At 40.8% G+C, this 22,493-nt stretch overlaps 1 protein-coding gene across 3 annotated transcripts; it reads left to right on the plus strand.

The window, feature by feature from the left end:
* Positions 1–338: 338 nt before the first annotated feature.
* Positions 339–22,011, plus strand: golga4 (golgin A4). 3 transcript variants are annotated; one of them, XM_063491242.1, is made up of 26 exons: positions 339–556; positions 1,750–1,824; positions 2,717–2,755; positions 3,278–3,379; positions 6,330–6,398; positions 6,508–6,834; positions 6,924–6,971; positions 7,092–7,148; positions 7,248–7,346; positions 7,950–8,100; positions 8,209–8,399; positions 9,746–9,829; positions 10,171–10,318; positions 10,408–10,586; positions 10,879–10,977; positions 11,081–11,236; positions 11,742–15,517; positions 15,618–15,739; positions 16,125–16,255; positions 16,537–16,623; positions 18,077–18,103; positions 18,224–18,292; positions 18,644–18,719; positions 20,145–20,242; positions 21,048–21,134; positions 21,224–22,011. In XM_063491242.1, the coding sequence occupies exons 1-26, from the start codon at positions 479–481 to the stop codon at positions 21,236–21,238; spliced, it is 6,390 nt and encodes a 2,129-aa protein (XP_063347312.1). In that variant the 5' UTR covers positions 339–478; the 3' UTR covers positions 21,239–22,011. The 3 variants fall into 3 exon arrangements, with proteins under 3 accessions (XP_063347312.1, XP_063347313.1, XP_063347314.1); XM_063491243.1 differs by lacking the exon at positions 2,717–2,755; XM_063491244.1 differs by lacking the exons at positions 2,717–2,755; positions 3,278–3,379.
* The last annotated feature ends 482 nt before the right edge of the window (positions 22,012–22,493 follow it).

The raw sequence follows: 22,493 nt of genomic DNA on the forward strand, positions 1-22,493 counted from the left end.
TATTGTTCCTTTTTGACATTGCATTTGACATTGCAGGATTGAGTTTAGTGCATCTATCTTGGAATGTAATTTTTAAAATACGGCCTTAATTGTTTGTTTGTTTTTATCCCTCTTTGTGAGGATTCCTTGTATTGTGTTTTTGTTGTTGTTTTGTATGTGCTTCTGTATACCACATGTGTTAAACTGTCTTCTCATTTCAACTGCCTTAATAAATAGGCTGTAATATATCCCAAACACGCTGCTATCTAAGGGGGCGCTGTAGCTAACTCAGCCCAGACTGGCCCTTTAAATCTGACGTTTCAGATTTCCTCCACGTTGGCCGCACATGCGCAGATAGGCCTACCTCCTGCAGAAAATTAGAAGCGAACAAGGAAGTCTGCCCCTGAGTACTGGATGATAGGCTGAATAAAAAGAAAAAACCTCTCCGCCGGAAAGTCGACACTTGGTCACCAGTTGCTTCGTATATCGGCGTGACAAGATGTTTAAAAAACTCAAGCAGAAGATAAACGAGGAGCAGTCTCCGCAGAGGAATGCGCAGTCACCTCAGCAGGCCCAGGTTAGTTGTTGTGGTGCTCGGAGCTAACTAGCTAAGTTAACGTCTGTTTATACTGCAAAGACTTCACGGTTTGGAAGTGGTTGTCTAGTTATTTCTCATTAAGATAACTCAAGCTGACAGCTTAATAAGCTAACTCGAATTGTCAGTTCGTCCCTTTACTGTCTTGCAAACATTAGCACCGTGCTAAGTCCTTAAGTTAGCAGCTTAACTTAACTGTCAGCGGTTGGAACAGCTGGAACTGGTAAATCCCGTTGTCCGAGTAGAAGAAAAGTCTCACTTCGTACAGCTAATCATCAACTTTTTTGTAGCCAAAATGCCAGCCCGCATTTTTATACTCGCCAGTGACAACATGGGCGTGTCTGCGTTAATGCTTCTTGCATTGGCTGCCAGTGGATGTCAGCTGGAAGCTATATTTGACCCTTGCAAATCCTACTACTCCCATGTGCCTCTATTAAAAACAATACAGAAGTAGCACACAGATTTCAAGTTGGAAGTTTGTCATTGGAAAAGTGCTAGAAACCTCATCAGATCCCTTGCTTTCCTCTTCTGTTAAAAAATGCGAATTGTTCTTTGAAATATGAAACTCTTTAAGCTCTCCTAAATATATGTGAAGGAGTGAAGGTATGTGTCATAGTTTGGAGGTCCATCATAGTTCAGTTCCAAGTTAATGTAGATATTTTCGCTGCATTTCTCTGTTTGCCTTACATGCAAAAGATCCCCAGTTCAGTTCTGGGAGGAGATCCAAACCCAGCCTCGGGGGCTCACAAGCTAGGGCTTGTTCCCTATCCAGATAAATGAGAGGGCTGCATCTGGCATAAAATATGCAGATCCAGCAACCCTTTGGAAGATGGATAGATAAAGTACCTTGTTCTAATTGGATTGGTTCTTATGCAGATTGGCTGTTTTCGAGGAACAATTTACATTTGTTATTCAGAGCTTGTGTGCAGTTTATGATTCCCATTGACTTTCTGTAAAACCACAATCTTAGACTGAGTTTGGCTCAAAGGTGAAGGCATCCAAAAGGTGAAATCCAGTAACAAGAGAACTTACACCCAGCAAGCATCTGCGTTAAAGTTTGATTTACTGCCAGGCAACAAAATCAATATTATTGTTATGACTATGTTTTTTTTATTTATTTATTACTATTATTATTATTATTACTTCTTTTTCCTTATTACTTATTTATTTTACAGATCAGCAGTGGAGACCGACGTAACAGCCAAACTCCCTCATTTAGTGATGGCACACCTTCTCCCAGTGACAGAGAGGTGAGCATGGTGTCAGCCTGTGATTCATATCTTTATTTATATATGTATACTTGTGTTCAGACCACAGCCTGCAGGGGTTTCCAAGTCCCTCCCCAGCTTACATTCTAATGATTGTTTCTCTTAGGCTTTAAAAATGTGCTTTGTATGCTTTGTTTATGCATAATGTCTGCTTTATAACATACAAGTCCCTTTTTGATTGCTGTGTCAATTGAAAGTGAACACTTAGTGCTGTTGGTTTTCAGAGTCTTCTGGTTGTCACTAGCAAACTTCTTTGATCCAATTATTTAAAATAATCCAACAATCTAGACATATTGAACCCTGGACTCCTAAACATATTGCAGTGGATACAATAGCCAACACCAGATGGGAACATATGAGCCAGACTTACACTGTGGTCATTAATGTTGCAGAGCAGTCAGCACTTGGATTCCATTTGTATGGTATTTTAAGTGTCTGAAGTCACTTATTATTATTATTGTTATTATCATTATTATTATTATTATTGTTACATTTTTAAAAGACCCTGTTCAACCAAGTGAGCAGCTCCTTCTTTAGAGACAATGGAAAGGGCGTTTTAATGGTGTAGAGCAGACAGTGTTTCAGCAAGTCTATGAATAATTGATGTATCCTCCTCAGTGTTTTTTGTGTCTCCTGTGACTAGTTGCCATATTTTGCCTCAATAGATACTGACAAGTCAATTCAATGCAGGACTATGCTCCATTAGAAAGAGGTAGATAAGCATAGGTTTAATGGCAGTGACTCTACAACTGATGATGCAACATGTTGTTATTACATCTGTTGAGATTAGATATGGATGTTTACAGTCTTCGTTGTTTTTCAGATAAAAAAAAAAAAAATCTTAATCACTTTTTCCTTCATTTCAATACTGCAGAACGCTCACTGGAGTAGTGGCACCGTCCCTTTTGGTCAGGTTTCTATGCACTGCTCTCCCCACTTGTGCCTTTGGAAGCACACATGTGTTGCTGTTATGTGGCTCGGCAGCCTCAGCGTAGAAGCTTCGTGTAGCATCACAGCATCTTTTATTCACCTCACGAATCATTAACACTTTGACATCTCTGAAAGCATTTGTTTCATGACTGAAGGCAGATTTAGCCCTTGGTTAAAATTGTGAAGATTACATGAGGAGATGTGAAACTGTTACTCATAACATTACTGTTGATTGAGTGCTTGACTTTTCAGTTTTTCTGATTTTTTTTTCTTTTTTTCCAGCTTATGTAGTATCTCTCCCTCTGTTTCACTGTCTCCTTTCTCTTTTTTATTCATCTCAGTCTTTCTCTCTCTCTCTCTCTCTCTCCGCCAGCCTCCTCTCATCAGGCTGGTCAGCCACTCCCTTCAGGGCTTTTTCACACTCATGCTGTTGTTTTTCTCATTGCTCTCTGTGTTCCTCTCCTTTCCCCACCTTTCGTCCCGTTACTGCACTGATGGGGGTCAGGTGCTGGCCGGGATGATAGCAGAGCCCGCTTTTCTCTCTGAGTATACTATCTTTGCTCTGGACCATTCAAAACGACCCCAAACGGCCCAGGTAGCCAGTGTGGTGAGTTTGTCCTCACTTCCTGCCTCTTTCAACTTTTTTCTTCTCCTCCTCCTCTTGCCCCGTTCCTTCCTCCCGTCTTCCACGCCTTTGGGGAATCAGTAGAGGACTGTTGCCCAAGTAGGGACAGCTTGTTCCCTGCTCTCCGTCTCTTGTTTGCTTTGGATTTAGTAGCAAGAAGGCATCTCATATGTAGGTTAATTTTGCATCTACTAGGTTGTGGTTTACACTGTAGGATAGAAGCTTCTATGCTTTCTGCCCCATGTTTGTTTGTTGTCCCTTCTTTCAGTTTGTGATCTGTCAAAGAAATGAACAGTGCCCATTTGTCTTCAGGTGATCATTGCTGCTTGCCCTAGAGACCCTTGTAGACCCTTGTAGACCCTTAAATCCTGTTATGTTGCCTGATCGCCTTTGTCCCGTCTCCCCTAAAGTCTGTGTATTTGGAGAGTTGAGATTTTTCTTTATGGGACAAGTTTTTAACAAATTAAAATTGAAAATTTTGTCTAACTCTCTAAGTAAACAAACACATCCAAATAGCTGTTTCTTTATTTAAGATATATTTGATGTGACAAATGAAAGTTGGTATTGCTTGCAACTGCTTATTAATTACTGTTATTAAAGTTAAGGTCTATTTTTTTGACATTGTCAGTAGATACTAAGCACCAATTGTAAGAACGTATGGGACGTCTGTATTCAAATACTTACATTTGTACACACAGCTCTTCAAAACATTTTCTAGACTGCATAAGTCTGCTTTGTAACTAGGTTTGTAGAAGGTAAATGGAGCTCAGTATGAGGGTCATGTGTCAGTAAAATTGAGAGACATTGTTTAATTGTCTCTTAACTCTGCTTGCTCATTTTAAATGCCAACATAGCCCAGTACGCACCCCGGCTGCTGTCATTAACCAGGATTTGTGTGGATATTGTGAGATAATGTAGTGATTATAAAACAAGGACTTTATTACTTCAGCACAGCTGCTTCAGAATGACTGCCAGCCAACTTGTAGTGTTATTGTGCCAGTTATCGGAGAACAAAACGAAAAATATGCAAATGAAAGCAACTGTTTGATGAATTCAACTGCAATAAAATACGAACCTCAAGAGACTGAACTGAGATGGTATCAGTCAGCAGTCTGGCTGTGTTTAAGTGGAGCCATGAATATTTTGAATTTATTAACAATGTCTTGACCGTCTCATAATGATTTATTTGGTTGATCTGTCTGATTAACCTCTGCTTATGATCTGTAGTTTGGAAAGAGGGGAAGCCTTAAATTCTGCTGCCTCTTCATTATGTGTATCGTTAATGACACTGATTAAGATGCAGTTACTCTTTGACCTTTTCATCGTTCTTTTATGTAACCTTTGTTTTGATATTTGCATGATATCTAATTTAAAAGTCAAAGTCTAAAGGGATCATTAGATTCCTGGTATAGAGTCGTAGGAGTGTTGATGTGCTAAAGCCACAGATACAAATGTCCATCACAGTCACTTTCACATGTTAGCGATGTGATATAATCTTGATTTTTGGATCTCATTATATTTACATTTACCCATGAAATCATTTCATAGATTTTTTTTTTTTTTTTTTTTTTAATATTTGTTTTTTGTTTTTGTTTTTTTTACTTGTTCTGCTAGCTATGTTTGTCTGTTGACTGGAGGCTTCTGTCTTAATTTTTCTTTATATTTCTACTGGTACTTTGTGGAGTTGGTGATAGTAACTCTTCTCACAACGTTTTGTGGTCTGTGATCTGTTTTGAATTTGGTTTCTGATTTGTCCCTGTGAGAATTTTGTTTGATCTTGTGGTCCTGAAATAGAGGCACTCAAGTGCGCTGGTTTGGTAGGTTTACATTTGGTGTACCGTTCTGCAGTAATTATCCATGAGTCATTGTCCTTTTTTTTTTTTTTTTTTTTTTTTTTTTTACATGACTGAAAATGGGCAGGCATGAAGGGCATAATAGTGAAAGGCAATGCTATAAATACTCCATTTTAACCTCCAGCAAAACCAGTCTTGGCGAGGAGCGGCCATCTGGGGGTGATGGGAAATAAAAGAGAAATAAGAGCACAGGGACACAGGACGAAATATAAAGGCGCTAATGGAGTTGTCTTGCTAACAAAGAAGTTCCTTTTTATTGGTACTCACTCAGACACCTTGCATGTCATTGAAGTCTTGACAGTAAAACTTTAGCGAAGGTCACATTTCTTAAAAGATTGAGGCCTGCTGTGTTTGTTTACATGCTGACATTCTTTTTTTTTTTCCCACTACTTTTGCTGACTCTTTGCTTTATACCCAAATTCTTCTTGTTCCTCACACACATGTACAATAACTAAATAGATCATCCACTTAAAAAAAACATCTAGTGGTAGTGGTGACTGGGGTCTTGATCATAATCACGAAGCTCTTGACAGGCTTGGTTGAAATCAAGCGTTCACATGACTAGCTGTGCAAACGAAGCGGAAACCAGTAATCCACAGGAAGGAGTAGCTTGGAGCTGGACAAGGGAGGAGAAGAGTTGCTCACTTTGATGCTGCTTCTAACAAATCAACTAAACCAACTAAGCTGCTAAATGTTCCCTCACATCAGCTGCGGCGTTGTCCTCCTGTAATGCAGCTGCACACAGCACTGCCAAGCATCTTTAATTCAAACGCAGCTCTCCTAATTGACTTTTAACTATTTGTTCTGACCTCATGGCTGTTGTGTAGTTTTGTCTTAACCCCTTTTTGTTTATTCTACAGTAGAGATGCCTTCTTTTGTGTATTTAACCCCTCTGTTTTTTTCCAAGTTGCATGAGGGTACCCATTGCCCCTGCATTGCTCCCAGCAATACTAATATTGCTCCCTCCAGAGTAATCAGGGAGAGCCACGCTGGGTGTGGATGACTAACTGGCCCAGGACAAATTCGCTGGTACAGCTGCCCTTTTCCTCATAATCTCATCTTTATTTTTTGGTCTTTAGAGTGCCTCTAAAGGTGCATTGAGGTCTCCCAGAGGCAGCATCAATGGGGATGAAAGTGCTTCTCCTCATGTAAGAGTATTACCAAGCCTCCTCCTCTCTTCAATGTAATATTACAGTGTTTTTGCATATTCATTAATGAGTTTGAGATCTTTATGTTTTTTGTTTTGGTTTGTAACAGAAAGAGGAGCCACAGTCATTTACCCAGAAACTACAGCTGAAAGTGCCCTCAATGGAGTCGTTGATTCGTAGCGGAGCCAGTCGGGCGGAAAATTTGTTTCGCTCTCCATCTAAAGACAACCTGGTCCGAACTTCATCACGCGAATCCCTGACTCCTTTGGGAGAAAACGAGTCCCCCAGTGCCCCGGCATATGATCCACCCTCGGACATTGAGAGCGAGGCCGAGGAGCCACCAGGAAGTGTAGAGTCTCTGTCCAAAGAGCAGTTGTTACACCGAATGCTTAGAGTAGAGAGGAGCCTGGGGAAGTACAGGGGGAAGTATTCGGAGGTGAGAAACAGGCAGGATGCTTGAAGAGTAAAGTGTAAAGACTATACATGAATATAACTCCTGCTCATCTTTACATCTTTGTCATGCAGCTGGTTACTGCGTACCGTACCATACAGCGAGAAAAAGAAAAAACGCAGGTACATTTTACGTCCTTTTTTTTTTTTTTTTTTTTTTTGCAGTATTTTTCTCACCGGATGTTTTTTGGAAAAAGAGAATAACATCTGAACTGATCCAAAGTACATTTTTGTTCTCCCCAGGCCATCCTCAGTCAGAGTCAAGATAAAGCACTGCGCAGGATAGGGGAACTACGAGAGGTATGACTATATGCTATGGATGTTTTTGTGTCTTTAGATTAAAATCATTTTTTTAATTAATATAAGCTGCACAAATGAAATGAATAATCTACTGTATAGGAGCTTCAGATGGACCAACAGGCTAAGAAACACCTGCAAGATGAGTTTGATGCTGCGCTGGAGGAGAAAGACCAGATGATCACTGTGCTACAAACACAAGTGTGTGGGTGGTGGTGGGAAAATTAGCCAAAGCTTTTCTGCTGTTTAGGATTACAACTTTATAAGTATGGCTTATTTTAAACACCGTACAAACCCAGAACAGTGTTTAAATGTAACTTTAAAAAAATTAACTTTAAAACCTGCTTTAATGATAATTTCACATTAATCCTTTCAGTTTAAGCATGATAATCACTGCAGTGATGTTCTGGTATAAATGGTTTTGAATAAATGTGACGTTATTTAAAATCAGAGACAAATGAAGTGCAGAGGTTTTGTATTTAAAAGTTTCTCAGACCAAACAGGAATGCTTCACTTGCCTCGAAAATTAGTAGGTTACCTGCAATCAAAAAGCTGAAAGAACCATATAATGCACAAACAGTCATGTAAAAATCAAGAGTTGTTTGAGACTGCATATCTACATCATGCAAATTTGTCCATACAATTTTAGTCGTCCTGCTAACGAACAGCCAAATGGAGAAAACCTCCATAGCAGGAGTAATGAATCTGTATTACTATAACTCTGAGTTCAATTGCAGGGAACAATAACAGATCTCAAGTTGCCAAAGGGACTGTGATTCATTTATTTATCTTTGTTCCTCTAAGGTTGCTCTGTTGAAGAAACGGCTCCAAGTGGGCCCCGATGGCTCGCTGCCGCCTGAAGGAGAGGTTCCTCAGTCTGAAGCTGCTGAAGTCTCTGCTTCTCCCACACAGTCTCCTTTGAAGGAGCACGAAGTAGAGCCTGAAGTCACTGAGGGTAAGTGTGTTTATTAAAATATATGGTTATTTAGTTGCCTCTAGTAAGGAGTCACGCTGTGTGAGCAATTTTTTTTTTTCTAAGCAGTGAATTTTAATTTCTGGACAGGAGAGGGCAACAGTGATCCAACTAAACTCATGGAGGCTCTGCAGAAGAGAGTGAAGAGGCAAGAAAACTTGCTGCAGAAGTGCAAGGAAGTCATGCGTACACACAAGGAGCGAAGCGCCCAGCTTAGCAGTGAGAATGAAACTCTGCAGGAGCAGCTGCAGGAGCGACTGCATGAGTTGGAGAAGATGAAGGTGGTTACCCTGTGTTTTTCAGAAATGATAGAAGAGTTGGAGTGTAGTTATACTGTAATATTAGGATGCTTTCAGTCAAACAAAACTATAAATTTTAGATTAAATATACACAGAATTACAGCAACAATAAGTTAAAGTACCCAGATATTTCAAACTGATTTCCCAGAGATGAGCGCTTGCTATAAACTGAGTAGTAAACTATAATTATAAAGAGGTTTGATTAAAGTGGGGATGGGCAGTAGGGACTGAGCAGTGTGTTTAGAGGAATTAATACTGTGCCGCAAAGTGTCTGCCAGAGTCTTTATGGTCCGCTGAGTATGTGACTCCATTATCTCGTGACACAGCAGATCGCTGTGGTTCTCAGAGTCCGAACATCCAAATTCTCTGGCTAAGCTCCAGAGTGAGGGTTCATGTCATGTCAGCGTGACATGACTGAGCCATTGTTTTCATTGATTTCAAAACATTTTGCTGCAGTGGTATGATCGGCTCGTGTAGCTTGTCCTTAGTCGCTCTGATGTTTTGCAGCGCATGATAACAAGTGGTTGTTGTAACAAAGCCATTGAAATAATAGACAGCTTGTATGTGACATCGCTTGATTTACTTGCTTTCATTTATTGCCATAATTTGGGGGGTTTTTTGTTTGTTTGTTTTTTTTGTATGAATCCGCAGCTTGTTTGGGAATGGAGGCCTGTCCTTTGTCAGGGAAAGCAGAGGTTAACAGGCGTTTAGCCCTCCTAAAAGAGCATGAAGGGATCCTGGAACTGCTGGGCTCTCCTTCTCCTTTGCTTCAGACAAATATCCCATAAAGCAGAACATCTGTCTACTTTTCCAGACCCTAACTTCAACTATTTTTTGAATTCATGTGTTAACTGTGTGTTGCCGTCCTTGAGTATTGTATGCTATTTGGTCTTTCTTTGTCTCTTTGTTTATTCATATGATACGTTTTGACATTATAAAAACATTCTGTTAATCACAGTGCTGCATACATACTCATGCCGTTGGCACACTTGTGTCAAACAACAGAGAAACATAGCCCAGCATTTCCTGTTTAGTAACTGCTTGTTAAAGTGCGGTGCCACAGAGACATGGCTACTACATGCCACGGTTGCAAGAGTGAGCTGTAATTTGGGTTGACTTGTTGGTTTAGTTGGCCATGTATACACACTGGTTGTTTGGCTTGTGGGTGAGGCATCCTGGGTGGTACAGAAAGCATCTGATTGGGAAGTTATCAGAGCAAACACGTATACAGGATGTAGGAAGCGGTGCATTGTGAAGTGGCATTCATGCCATTAGGACACGTGTGACTTTTTTTATTTTTAATTCTGTCGATTGTTTTGTCTTTAAAGGAACTACACACAACAGAAAAGACTAAGCTGATCACTCAGCTGCGTGATGCCAAGAATCTCATTGAACAGCTGGAGCAGGACAAGGTTAGTGAGGAGCTTTGAGATCTGGATTGAAGGTTCTTCCATTTCAGTTACGTGTGTATGTGTGTGGCCGCGTGTGTGTTTTTACTCTGCTGTTGAGTAGCTTCAGACTCATATTGTTTAGCTTAAACTTTGACCCCAGCACTGCAGGATGGATAGCAGTTCTGCGAGGAATGCTGAAAGCTCTTAAAGCCGTAACACAATTAATAGCACAGGGCTGAGTTTTACAGCCTTGGTTCATGGAGAGCAGATCAACATAAGCTTTAGTGTTGATTCCTGTGCTCAGGGTGTACAGGTAAAGGGATGATTTTTCTTTCATGGGGTACTGTTTTTTTGTTTTTCAGGGAATGGTCATTGCTGAAACCAAACGGCAGATGCACGAGACACTGGAAATGAAAGAAGAGGAGATTGCACAGCTGCGCTCCAGGCTCCAGCAAGCTATAGCCCAGAAAGAAGAAGTACAGGAACAGAAAGAAAAGGCTGAGAAATCGGGTACGTGCTGTCCATGTCAGGTAATGTACAGAAAAGTTCAGTTTTTTTCTAGATATGTTTGTGATTTTTTTTTTTTCCCCCTCCAATAGCTTTTGAGGAACTTGAACGAGCACTGGGTGTAGCTCAGAGGGCAGAGGAGGCTCGAAAACAGCTGCAGGTTCAGCTGGAGGAGCAAGTGAAAGAAATTGAACGGGCCAGTGAGGAAGAGAGGAAGAGTCTGCAGCAGGAACTCACACGAGTCAAACAGGAGGTTGTCACCATCATGAAGGTCAGGAAAGGACTTCTCCTGAATATTTGTTTATTGATCGAATAAGTAATTTGCTGCAGTCATATTTCTAGCTTTATCCAAAGAGTTGGCTTCCTTGGTAGTTTCTTTGAAAATGATATATTGTAGCCACAGAAGTACCAACATTGACTCAGTAGTGTAAGCATTTACATTAAAAAGAATTTAGTGCGTCTAAAATGTTCCACTGCTGTCATGAAGAGCAGTAATATCACTTTCACGGCTATGATCCTCTGTATTTATATTTACCATTCATATTTTTTTTAACCAATATTAGAAATCATCAGAGGAAACTGTGGCCAACATGGAAAAGCTCCACAGTGAAGCTTTGGCAGCTAAAGAAGAAGAGATGAAAGAGAAAATCAACAAAGCTGTGGTTGGTGCAAAATGTTTTCCTTTATTCAGTTTAGCAACAAAACCACTGTATGAAATAAGAAAAATATAACTTTAATATTTGTATTTTTTTAAATGCTGTTTAGGAGCAGTGCAAAGAGGAGTTTGCACAGCTGGCTAAGGAACGGGAACAGCAGGCCGCTCTGGCTCTGGAGGACGCAGAGTTACAGAAGACGGCTTTAAGGACAGAAGCTGATAATAAGGTTAAGGAGATCCAGCTGGAGCTCGAAGCTGCAAGGACTGTGAGTTTGTTTGTTTGTTTGTTTCTTTTTGCTTTATTTTTAATATTGAGAAAAGCAACAGCTGGCACACTGCAGAGCTTCGGTTTTACCTGTTTATTGCATCTTTGTGGATGTAACATGTTCTTTCATATTGAATCTGCTAATCACTGACCGATTGCTTTGAGGTTCAGAACTTATTTTTATTTAATTAGTTTCCAAATATAACTTGTGTATGCTTGTGTTTATTTGATTCTGCAGTAACACGCCACACATACAGAAGTGAGCAATTTTCAATGTGTAAATATTTTCACAGTCTACATTTAATATGTAATGCTGTCAAGCATTAAATCCCTATGTACTTGAAGCTTTTGCAAAGTTGGTTGTAATTGAACTGTGTCACAGCTTTATTGTTAAAAAAATATCTTAATAACAGTCAATGTGTTTTTATAGCTGTGTCAGTTCTGTGAATGATTAACTGTAGCAGCTTAGCGGAAGAATCTAACCACCTCCATGTATGTGATTGCAGCGGATATTGGAACTGGAGAGCTCTGTGAACAAGATCTCACAAGAAGAAGCGGGTCTCTCCCATGAACTTTCCAGTCAGCTGGAGGAACTGAAGAATAAACACAAAGAGCAAATCTCTGCATTAGAGGAAAAGCACCACGAGCAGCTGGAAAAGCACAAGGGCACCCTAACCCAGCAGCATAATGCTGCCCTTGAGGAGCTCAAGGAAAGACACAGGGCCGAAATGGAAACCCTTCTGAAAGACAAGGAGCTGCAGTTCCAAGCACATGTCGAAGAGATGAATCAGAAAACTCTAGAGAAGCTGGATGCAAAGCAGGCAGAGTTAGAGGCGGTCTCTGCTGAGCTTTCAGAGGTGCTGAAAAGTAAACAGCTTTTGGAGGAGAAGCTGTCGGCTGCTGAAGATGCTCATAGTTTAGCGCTACAGGAACACGAGACGAGGTTTCAAGATCAGGTGTCAAAGCACAGCGAAGAGCTTGAAAATGTCAGACGTGAGCATGATCAATCGCTTGGCGGAATAGAGAAAACTCTGAAGGAGGAACTTAATGCATTGAAAATTGTTCTGAATGAAAAGGAGAAGGAAATTGAACAATACATGCTTAAAGAAAAAACACTACAGGAGGAATCACATTCCACTGCACAAGACCTAGAAAGCAAGATTAAAGAATTGGAAGCGCTGCAGCAAACTTTATCAGAATCCCAGCTGGAAATTGAGAGTTTAAAGGAATCTAATGCACAGTTAAATAAGATAACAGAAGATCTTGATAAGTGCAAGAAAGAACTGACAGATGTGGAGCATCAGTTGGAAGCTGCAAAGAATGAATGCCAACAAAAAGAGAAATCCCTTCGAGAAATTGAGCATCAGTTAGAAGAGAGCAGGAAGGAGCTCTTGGAGAAAGAGAAGTCATTTACATCAGAACTGAACACTAAGCTGGAAGAACAAACACGCCTCAAGAAACAGCTGGATGACGAAAAAGCTGCCCATGAAGCAAAGCTGAAAAACACTATAACTGATATGGAAGGTAAACTGAAATCACAGGAAACCAAAATGGAAAAAATCAAACAGAAGGCAAAAGAAATGCAAGAGAAATATAAGAAAAAGCTTCAGCAGAATGAAGAAAACATGAAGAAGGAGCTTGCAAAGAAGGAAGAGGAGCTTCAGCAGAAAGAACAACAAGTTCAGGAGAAAATCGTAGAGACGGCCCAGAAAAGTTCCCAAGGCTTCAGCAATGCAGTGTCAGAGCTGCAGGTTAACCATAAGGAGGAACTGGAGAAACTACATGCCACTCATAAGCATGAGATTGAAGAGCTGGAGCGCCGTTGGCAGGAGCGGTTAGGACAGCAGGAGGAAGAATTAATGGAGAAACATTCAGTCATACTGCAGGAGAAAGTCCAGGAGCTGGAAGAAGTGTCTCAGCAGCTTAGCAGAAGCAGAGCGGAGAATGAGCAAGTAATGGGTGAAATAAGGGGTTTAAAGGAGGACCTGGCGATCCGAGAAACCACTGTGCAGAAGCTGCAAGAAGAGCTTAATGAAGCAGCGCTTAAACTTGAAAGTTTGGCAAAGAGTGAAGCGTTGCTAAAAGAACAAATGGAGTCAGTGGAGAGGAACCTTAACCAGGCGCTCGGTGAGAGAAACGCCCTCCAAGACAAGCTGAACGAGACGGAGGAAGAGAGCAGAGAGAAGCTGAAGGCTTGGTCAGACAAGTTGAATGAAGCGGAAAAACAGCTTGAAGCGCTGGAAGGTGCCAGATTTAAGGAAAGTGCAGACTTGCAGAGTAAATTTGAGGAAACTTCCATCCAACTGAATGCCAAGGAAGCAGAGTTACAGCAGCAAATGATTAAGATGAGCAACCAAATGAACCATTACTGTAATGAGGTTCAGTTGAAAGTTGAGTGTGGATCTAATGAACTTCAGCAAAAAGTGGAGAGTAGGTTGAAAGAGCTGGAAGATAAACTGCTCTCTGGTCAGAAAAAGGTGGGACATCTCAAAAACATTATCCTTACTAAAGCAGATCAAATTTGCACTTTAGAGGAGAGTGTTCGCCAGCAAACCGAGGAGAATAAAAATCTATGCATTTCATTAGAACAGATGACTGCTCAGGTAAATGCTCATATGGAGCACATCAAAGCCTTAACACATGAGGGAGAGACTCATTCTCAGTCCATTAGTGAACATGTACAGAAGATTGAGGAGCTCAGCGAAGCAAACAGAGTCATATCAGAAACTTTGGAAGCAAATGAGTTGCATATCAGTAGCTTGGAAAGCGTCGTCGGTGACTTAAAAAATCAGCTAGCAAGTAACATAAAAGAGAAGGAGGAAGCCATAAATCAGCTGACGCAGCAGTATGAAGAGGAGAGGCAAAAGGCCGCTGCTCAAATGGAGAGACTGGATCAGGAGAGACAGTCTGCTTTAGAGCAGGCGGATACACTCAGGACCAGTCTGTCTGAGTTAGAGATGAAATTCACACAGAGCGACAACACTACTGGATCTCTGCAGGCCCGGCTTGAAGAGCTGGAGCGAGAGATCGCCGAAAAGAATGAAGCTTTGCAGCGGCTGACAGCAACAATTGACAATCAGTCTTTCAGCAAGTCTGAGATGGACCAACTGTTGAGTGAGAAGGAGCAAAAAGTCAGTGGGCTTACCGTAGAGCTTGAGAGCTCCATCAGTCGACTTAGTGAGCTTCAAGAGCAGTTAGACCTAAAGACGAAAGAGTGCGAACAGCTCACTTCTGACCTCAAACAGCAACACAGCATCAGGGAGAATGAGAAGCGCGAGTTGGTAGAGCAGCTGCAGATGCAGTGCACCCAGAAAGGTAATTTAGAGCAAGAGATGGCCGAAAAACTTCAGGCCCTCGAGGAAAGCAACCAGCAGTATAAACAAAAGCTTGAAAGTCAAAGGGAGGAATTTGAAAGGTTGAAAAATGAGATTATCAAGAGCAAGGACGAGAGTCTGAAGGAAACTGAGGAGAGGTTGTCTGAGAGCACTCGGAAAGTGTCTGAGCTGAAAAAGAAAGCTGAGCAGAAAATCAGCCAGGTTAAAAAACAGCTAACGTCGCAGCTTGAGGAAAAAGAGCAGACGATTACAACTCTTCAGACTAGCCTGGATGAACTTAAGAACAATGAAATTTCTGTGCAAAAACACATAGAAACATTAGAAGAGAAAACAAAATCGCTGGAGGATACTCTCGTCAAGCTTAAGGAAGAGCAGGCCAAATACCTTGAACAAGTTCTGCATAACGAGAGGCTTGAGAAAGAAAAGTCTTTAGAAGAGTTGAAAGTAATGTATGAAGACAAGCTGACCTCACTTCAGAGTGACGCAGTGCAACAGGGGCAGCTCAAAGACACTGAATCAGCATTACACGAAATCGAGGCAAAGCTAAAAGAAGCAGAGGAGCAGAACGGAAACCTTCTCGCAGAAATAAATCGCCTGAGAGGAGAAATTAGCGAGAAGGATGCCCAATTGGAGCAACATCAGGCGACTGCTAGGGAGGTCCAGAATCCATCAGAAACTGAGGTAAAGGTGGAATGCAGCAGCATGCAGCAAACCAAGAGTGTGATGGAAAACGAGCTGGAAAACCATTCTCCTGTTCAAGAGGTGGACCAAGAGGACTCTTTACAGTCTCTGAAGAACAAACTGAGCCAGGTGAAGAACGAGAAGGAGAAAATCCACAAGGACTTCGTCAGGCTGCAGAAAGATATCCGGTCACTGAGGAAGGAGCATGAACACGACCTAGAATACATGAAGAAGGAGCTGTTGGAGGAGAATGAGAAGAAGCTAAAGTAAGGCTTAAAAATGATCGTGAAAAATCCCTTGTCCCTATAATATTAGATTTATGTTGATAGTTACTAATTACATTTCCTTTGCTCTCTGTTCTAATAGGCTGGAGTTAGAAGATTTGGAAATGAAGCACAACTCTGCGATGAAGCAGATAATGAGGGAGTTTAACGCACAGATGTCTTTGAAAGAGAAGGAGCTCGACACAACAGTGAGGGAGGCCATCGGTGAGGCAAAAGAAAATAATGCTCAAACAAATTAAACCAACAAGATTTACAAGCAAAGGAAACGAGCGGTCGAAATTGTTCACTTTTGCTGTGGTCAGAATCTTTCAGTACTGCACTTTGATTATGTTTTAAACAAACGACTGGCTTAAACTAGAAGATCAAAGTAAATATGACTCACGTTCTTGATCAACAGTAAGATGGGATGGCTGTGTTGTGACACTATGTACTTTTACTCTGGACTCAAATGGGAGCATTAAGGGATTACTGCTTGTGGAAGAAATGTTTCCTTCATGTTAAAATCCAGTCCAAAATTAGAGGCAAGTGAACATATAAATTGTGTTTTTATGCACTTGGCTTCTTCCTCTTTTTTTTTTTCTTGATTCAGCAAAAGCTCAGAGTGTTGAAGAAGAGCTCATCAGTAGCCATCGCGAAGAAACGAGCCAGCTGAGGAAGGTGATTTCTCAGAAAGAGGATTACTTGCACAAAACTGTTCAGAAATATGAACAGGTTATACAGGTACTATTAAAAACTCATCTTATTTGTTTTAATGGGGTTATACTATAGGGTGCACTCCTTTGTAGACACCGCCCATCGACTGTTACTGTTTGGATTTATATGTAATATCTCTTTGGCTGCCTTTAAAGCATAATTAAATTGCAAAGAGGATCTGAGGTCTGAAACAGCGCAGTGCCCTCACTGAGTGATTTTCAGCATACTTGAGTTGTGATGCTGAGATGATACATGGGAAATGACTCAGTCGTTGTTCCTTTTTATTTATTTGTTTGTTTGTTTTTCAGAGTCGAGAAGAGGAGATGGGAGACAGAGTGTGGCAAGTTCAGAAACAACTGGAGGAGTTGCAAACAAGAACGCAGGACACTTCGGAGGTACAGATAATGCTGACCCGCTGTTCTTCACTGGCCAAACATCTGTTATAGCTGTCACAACTGGCTGTGCTTTGGATGTTTTTACTTGTACTCAGATGTAGAAATTCATGCCTGTAGCTGTTGTAGTCCATTTTGAAATGGAGGGAGAGGTTTGGAGTAAATTTATGTAGTGATTCTGTCGGAGTCATATGTCACTTCACTCTAGCTGTATGAAATCACAGCATTTCGGCTCCCTTCTGGGAAAAGGCTGGAGTTTAAGGGAAGCAGTTCTAGCTCTGAATGAGTCTAATCCAGATGCATTTTTGTGTCTGTATAAACCTTTTCAAATGGCCTATTAAAAAGTTCACATCCAGGTTGACAGACTAGGCAGTTATCGTTCATCTTTTTCTTTGGGTTGCTTCATAATTGAAGATATCCGTCTAGGAGCTCGGGGACAGTTTTCCTACATAGTTTTCTCTGATCAGTCTCTCGCTCCGGTCGTGTGGCCTCTCTCCAAAGCGCGCCGGATGCTGTGAAGCTCGTTTGAATCACTCAGGAATGTTCTCCGGAGAAAATGGAGATTGTCAGGCAGCGGCCAGCGTCAGTCCCTGTTCTCAATTAATATCATGCGAGGTGATTGTAGACATTAGATTTATTCTGCAGCGATACTGTCATGCAACATGTGCATAGTGGAATGGAGCCAGATGAGACGAAAGCACTCCGGGGAGACATTTTAGCCAGGTGTTGAGGTGCCATGAGACCCCTGCAGTGATTCTTCTACCTTTTGCGCACATGTCTGCATGCACACAAAGACAAAGAATTATGCTGCTCTCTCTGCTGCATTTTTCCCAGGTGAGGTAATAACTTTATGGGTGGATTGTATGGCGTTCAGCTCAGGGAGGCCTTTTCTTGGGCCTCACAGTGGGTCAGTGTGTCCCTCCACAGAGAGAGGAGACTAAATACAAGCACACTTTAGTCTGTGTAGACTACAGTGTGTTTAAACAATCCTGTTAGTCCATCTTTTAAAACCTTCTGACTTGTGTCTGTGGCTCTTAACTCCAAGCACATTTATTTCTAGTGGAGACATCAGTCTGTGAAACTGGTCATCCATGAGTGTATTATATATACATGTAATTTCTCAGCGCTTTAGCTTTAGAAAATGTTATTCAAACAATTCTAAATTGTTCGGGAACTATTTTCAGCAGCGGATAAATACACATTTGAGTCTTGTTGATGTCAGTAAATGCAATTCTGTGCTTTTAGAAGATGGTGGAGCTTCTCGGCACAGAGGTCTGAGATAATATGGGTACAGGGACGGCACTAAATGTGTCATTACTGTAGTTTTCACATCCTTTTTTTTTTAAAAATCAGGTTGAAATGTTGATTTAATTAAGGTTTGGTTCTAACACACAGTGTCTTCTTTCTCTCTTGTTTTTTTTGTTGTTTGTTTTTTTGTTTTGTTTTTTCATTTTAGGAACAGATGACCCCGGAAGAACTAAAGGTATACTTGTTCATTATATGCTGGTTTCACTGTTCCTAGCGTACAATTAAATTTACTAACATGCCAAAAATATAACGTGCACATATCATATTTTGTGATTCCTGTCCCTCTCGATCTCAGGCTCAGCTCGCTGAAAAAACGACGTTGCTGAGCGAGGCTCGACTGAGAGAGCAGCAGTTTGTTGAAAGAGTGAGTATCGGACCCCCTTGGTTGCTCTTTCTGAGGACACCAAATCCATCGCAGTGTATTCCCAGGATTCTGTGGCCTCCAGCAAGAGCAGCTACTGCTCTCCTGCTGCATCAACTTAATTACATAGCACATCTGTTTACATTTGGTTTAACCCCATAAACAATCAGAACAACGCCTCCAACAGCTTTTCTCACACACACCATCGTTCTCACAAGCATCCTGCCCTCCTCTGAGGATGGCCACCAAAATGCTTATGTCCTATTTAGCAATTACTCTAATGCATAGAATTAACCCACTGGGTTAAAGAGTTTTTAAATAATCTGTGCATGCTTGTTTGTTTCTCCACGCTAGATTCACTCGCTCGAGGACAAGATTAAATGTTTCCACCGAAACACTGTTGTAACTCATCTCGGGAGCACATTTAAAGGTAACACCATGAATCACTTAGTTCTGCTTCTTGATCCAATTTCCTTATAGATTATCACAGCAGAGATGACATGCGTAACGCTTGAGCACAGCCCAGTCTCATGGGAAAGCGTAACATATGCTGTGTGGACTCTGTAGGGGGAAAAAAGGGCCACCTAACCTTTTTTAGTGTAATAAAGAATTTTAAAGACAGACCATGTGATTATATTTTGTGTCAACACGTGAAAGTTACAGTAAAATTGTAGCTGCTCTTTAAGATCTCAGTTGGTGTTTTGACACTGCCTAATCTGACAGTTAACACATTGCTTCAGAGATCAGGCAGGAGGTGCAGATCCTCAGCAGTGTGTGCCGGACTGCTTTAGCTATGCTTTTGATTATGGTTTAGCTAGCAAAGCGGGGGGGGGAAGCCATGCTTAGATTTAATGGATTTTGCAGATTGTGGCCTAAACGTTTCCTACGCGGGACACTGCAGCATGCAGATTTCTTGAACCTTTCTTATCCAGGACATATATATATTGCTCATATTCATATTGAAAGCCGCTGATGACTCAGTTGAGCTTACGTAAACCACCTTGAGTTGTATTTTTAGGTAGGAAATTGATCAGAAAGCTGTTGAAATCTGCTTTCCTGTGTGGTTGATGTGAAAGTTGTCCTAGGTGGGGCAACACAGGGTCAGGGGGACAAAGGGCATGGGATTTATTGGTGACCCATTACTCCACACGAGAGATCAAAGACTTGTTTGCACTGCTCTATCACCTTTTCCTGTACTCTAATCGCACAGTCCTTCTGGGCACATTTGAGGATGTTTGAGTGATTATTTCCAATAGGCACAAAGCGACTGGATGTTGTTCCATAATAAAGCTCTTTTCTTCAGTCATGAAAGTGTTAGCAGCCCTGTCCAAGTTGTAACTCAGTCGTTTCCATTCATAGCTTTTAGTGGGATAATTGTGTTATAGCTTTGGGCGCAGACCTAAAAACTCGTGTGATATTAAAGTGCTCATGCTGAGTCTCACCATTCTTTCCTGTACTCAGCTTTAGTGCATAATTTAAACTGTGCAAAAGGTGGTTTTGAATTTGCTTGCCAACACAAACCTGATGCTGTTAGTTGGGGTTTTTGTGTGCATTTTCCAGGATTGTTGTACTTTAAAACTACATAAAAACGCCCTACATACACTAACATGCAGCTCTCACAGCTGTGTTTTAGGTTTTTCTGTGGTAACTGTATTGAGCTTGGATTTTTCTCCTTCCCCAAGGAAATATAAGCAAAGTGGCAACCTAGAGTAGTTGATGTGTAGTCATATTTAATACATTTGAGGTCATTACAGATGTTGAAATAATGGGATTTGAAAGACATTAAAGAAAGAGAAGTTTGACAGTTGTGGTCATCATGAAATATTTGATTTGTTGTTTTTGCTTGTTGTTACAGATCCTGGACTCAACATTTCCGACGCCTTCTCAGAACCCACAGAGATGGAGTACCTGAGGAAGGTGCTGTTTGAATACATGATGGGACGGGAAACAAAAGTATGTTGTGGTTTTTATTTTTTTATAAAAAGATTCTACAGGAAGAAAAAAAATAATAGTTTTTATAATTAATCTTTTTCTCATTTTTATGTCTCCATCTTAGTTGGCTGAGAAAACATTAGCAGCTGCTTTGATGGTCTAATAGATGAGATGATTCAAAACCACCATATAAAAAAAGTGGCTGATAATTTTTTATTTTTAAAGCTGGTGACCTCCATCTGCTACTCATTTAGGAAGCTATATAAAACTCATGTTGTGTCCAGTCTTGTTGGATATAATTAACAGCGATCTCCCTAATTATCAGTGCTGTTGACATGGTCCTAAAGTCAGCGGGAGTTTCCCAGCTCCTCAACAAACACTCTTTATAACAACATGGCAGACCTCCCCCGTGCGGAGGATGTCCGGCAGGCTGCCCGCGAGCTCATACATCTTGCATGACGCAGAATTGCCATTTAAAGGCATGCTGGCCTTGTTTAGTGTTAGCTGAGTAGTTGGGTTTCCTACACAGCCCAGGAGCCCTGTTTCTGATTATCCTCTGTGTTTATAGGGAAATGCATGCTCCCTGGCAGATAGGCCTGGAGTTGATTATGCAGATAATTTTCATTCTTGTTGAGCCTTTTCTTGCTCTTCAGTTGTCTCAGAACAAGCTTGATTTTGATTGGATGATGGTGTCAAAGGCAGAGGTTAGCTGGGGGAAAAACAGAGATTATACTAACACCACAGATGACTCCTGCCTTGAAAGTAAACTGACTTAAAAAGATGACGATCGGGGTCTCAGTCAGAAAAATTCCCCTTTTTTCCACAGACAATGGCCAAAGTGATTACCTCCATGCTCAAGTTTCCTCCAGACCAAGCTCAAAAGGTTTTGGACAAAGAAGACTCGAAACCAATTGTAAGAATCTTTTTACCACTTGGGGATATTTAAGTGAGGTCAAATGTGTATCAGGATTTGAACTAATTTCATATCCGTCTCTTCCACAGCCTTGGTTACGATGAGTGTTTGAATGATTCGGGTACTTCTGGATCTGCTGCTGCTACTGCTGCTGAAGGGGGAAGACTGCCATTATCTGTTTGCATTTCTTGTCATTTTATTCATGTGTGTGTTTGAGAAAGAGAAAGCGTGTGTGTACGTTATGTGTGAATGCTCAACAGGTATGAGGGAATAAGAGAATTTGACAGAAACACCTTTTTTTTTTTTTCCATAAACCGTGTTTTTCTTTGAAGTTAAGTTTAATTTATAAGTTTTAGATGAGAGTAAATGGGTTTCCTTTTATTTTAGAATGTGTTTATAAAGATTGGCTTGTGCAATAAATTATATCATCATCACATGGATGCCGACGGTCAGTTGATTTGTAGATCTCTGTGTTGTGCTGTTGTCTGAATCACTTCCTCTGTAAAACTGTAAACGACCCTTTAACTGTGCACTCGCACCACATTAAGATACAGGCCTCTGGACCTCTTTAACACAGCTTTTCTATGCTTTATATTTTGACACCGACAGAAACAAAACTGTAAATTGTATTATGATAATTAAAACTGTACTATAAGGCACTATATGACTTGCTATACAGTTTTCTTTTTCAGAGTAACATTAAATCCTATTTACAGAACAACTTTTGTCACTCCTTTATCCTCATCACAATACAGATTTTTGTGTTGTAGCTTATCTAATTACCTGTCTTTGCATTACTCCCAGTGTCTGACTGAGGACTGTTTGATAACACCTGGTTTAAAAGACACACTGAATAAAGACAACAAATCTGGGTTTACAGATCTCTCACTCTACTTTCAGACATATCATGCTAACCTTTGCCTGACCTTTATTCCTTTTCTCCACAATAGAAGTACAGACAACACACAAGTATATTAGACCGCTGACACTTTCATTTAATGAGAATTGGAAAGAAATTTGCTGTTGATTCTGTATATGGACACATTTAAGGATTTGCCTGTTACTTATATGTATACATTTACAGACATTAAATTAAATGTGGCATGAGCAAATGTCCTAAATCACTTTTAGAAAGGTGTTTAAAGATTGCTTACTTTTAACTTCAATTAAAAAATGGCATATCACCAACTCCAAATGTATGTTGCAAATGGAATTGGCAACTCGCAAATGGAATTGGCGACTCATAAATGACATGCTGTATGTTTAAAGTCAGAGTTAATGATTCCCAGAAGATTATCTCCAAATACATCAGCTGATTTTCCAACTGGCCTTTCAGCAGCAAACTGCACATGATTTGTT

This window comes from Pelmatolapia mariae, linkage group LG13, assembly GCF_036321145.2.
Source record: "Pelmatolapia mariae isolate MD_Pm_ZW linkage group LG13, Pm_UMD_F_2, whole genome shotgun sequence".
Taxonomy (NCBI): Eukaryota; Metazoa; Chordata; class Actinopteri; order Cichliformes; family Cichlidae; genus Pelmatolapia; species Pelmatolapia mariae.

What these genes read in the sequence shown, in the direction of transcription:
- golga4 (XM_063491242.1), top strand. Translation starts at nt 479, where the DNA reads ATGTTTAAAAAACTCAAGCAGAAGATAAACGAGGAGCAGTCTCCGCAG. An exon ending in AGAGCCTGAAGTCACTGAGG is followed by an intron (nt 8,101 to 8,208) that starts GTAAGTGTGTTT and finishes ATTTCTGGACAG; the next exon opens with GAGAGGGCAACAGTGATCCA. An exon ending in TGACCCCGGAAGAACTAAAG is followed by an intron (nt 18,104 to 18,223) that starts GTATACTTGTTC and finishes TCTCGATCTCAG; the next exon opens with GCTCAGCTCGCTGAAAAAAC.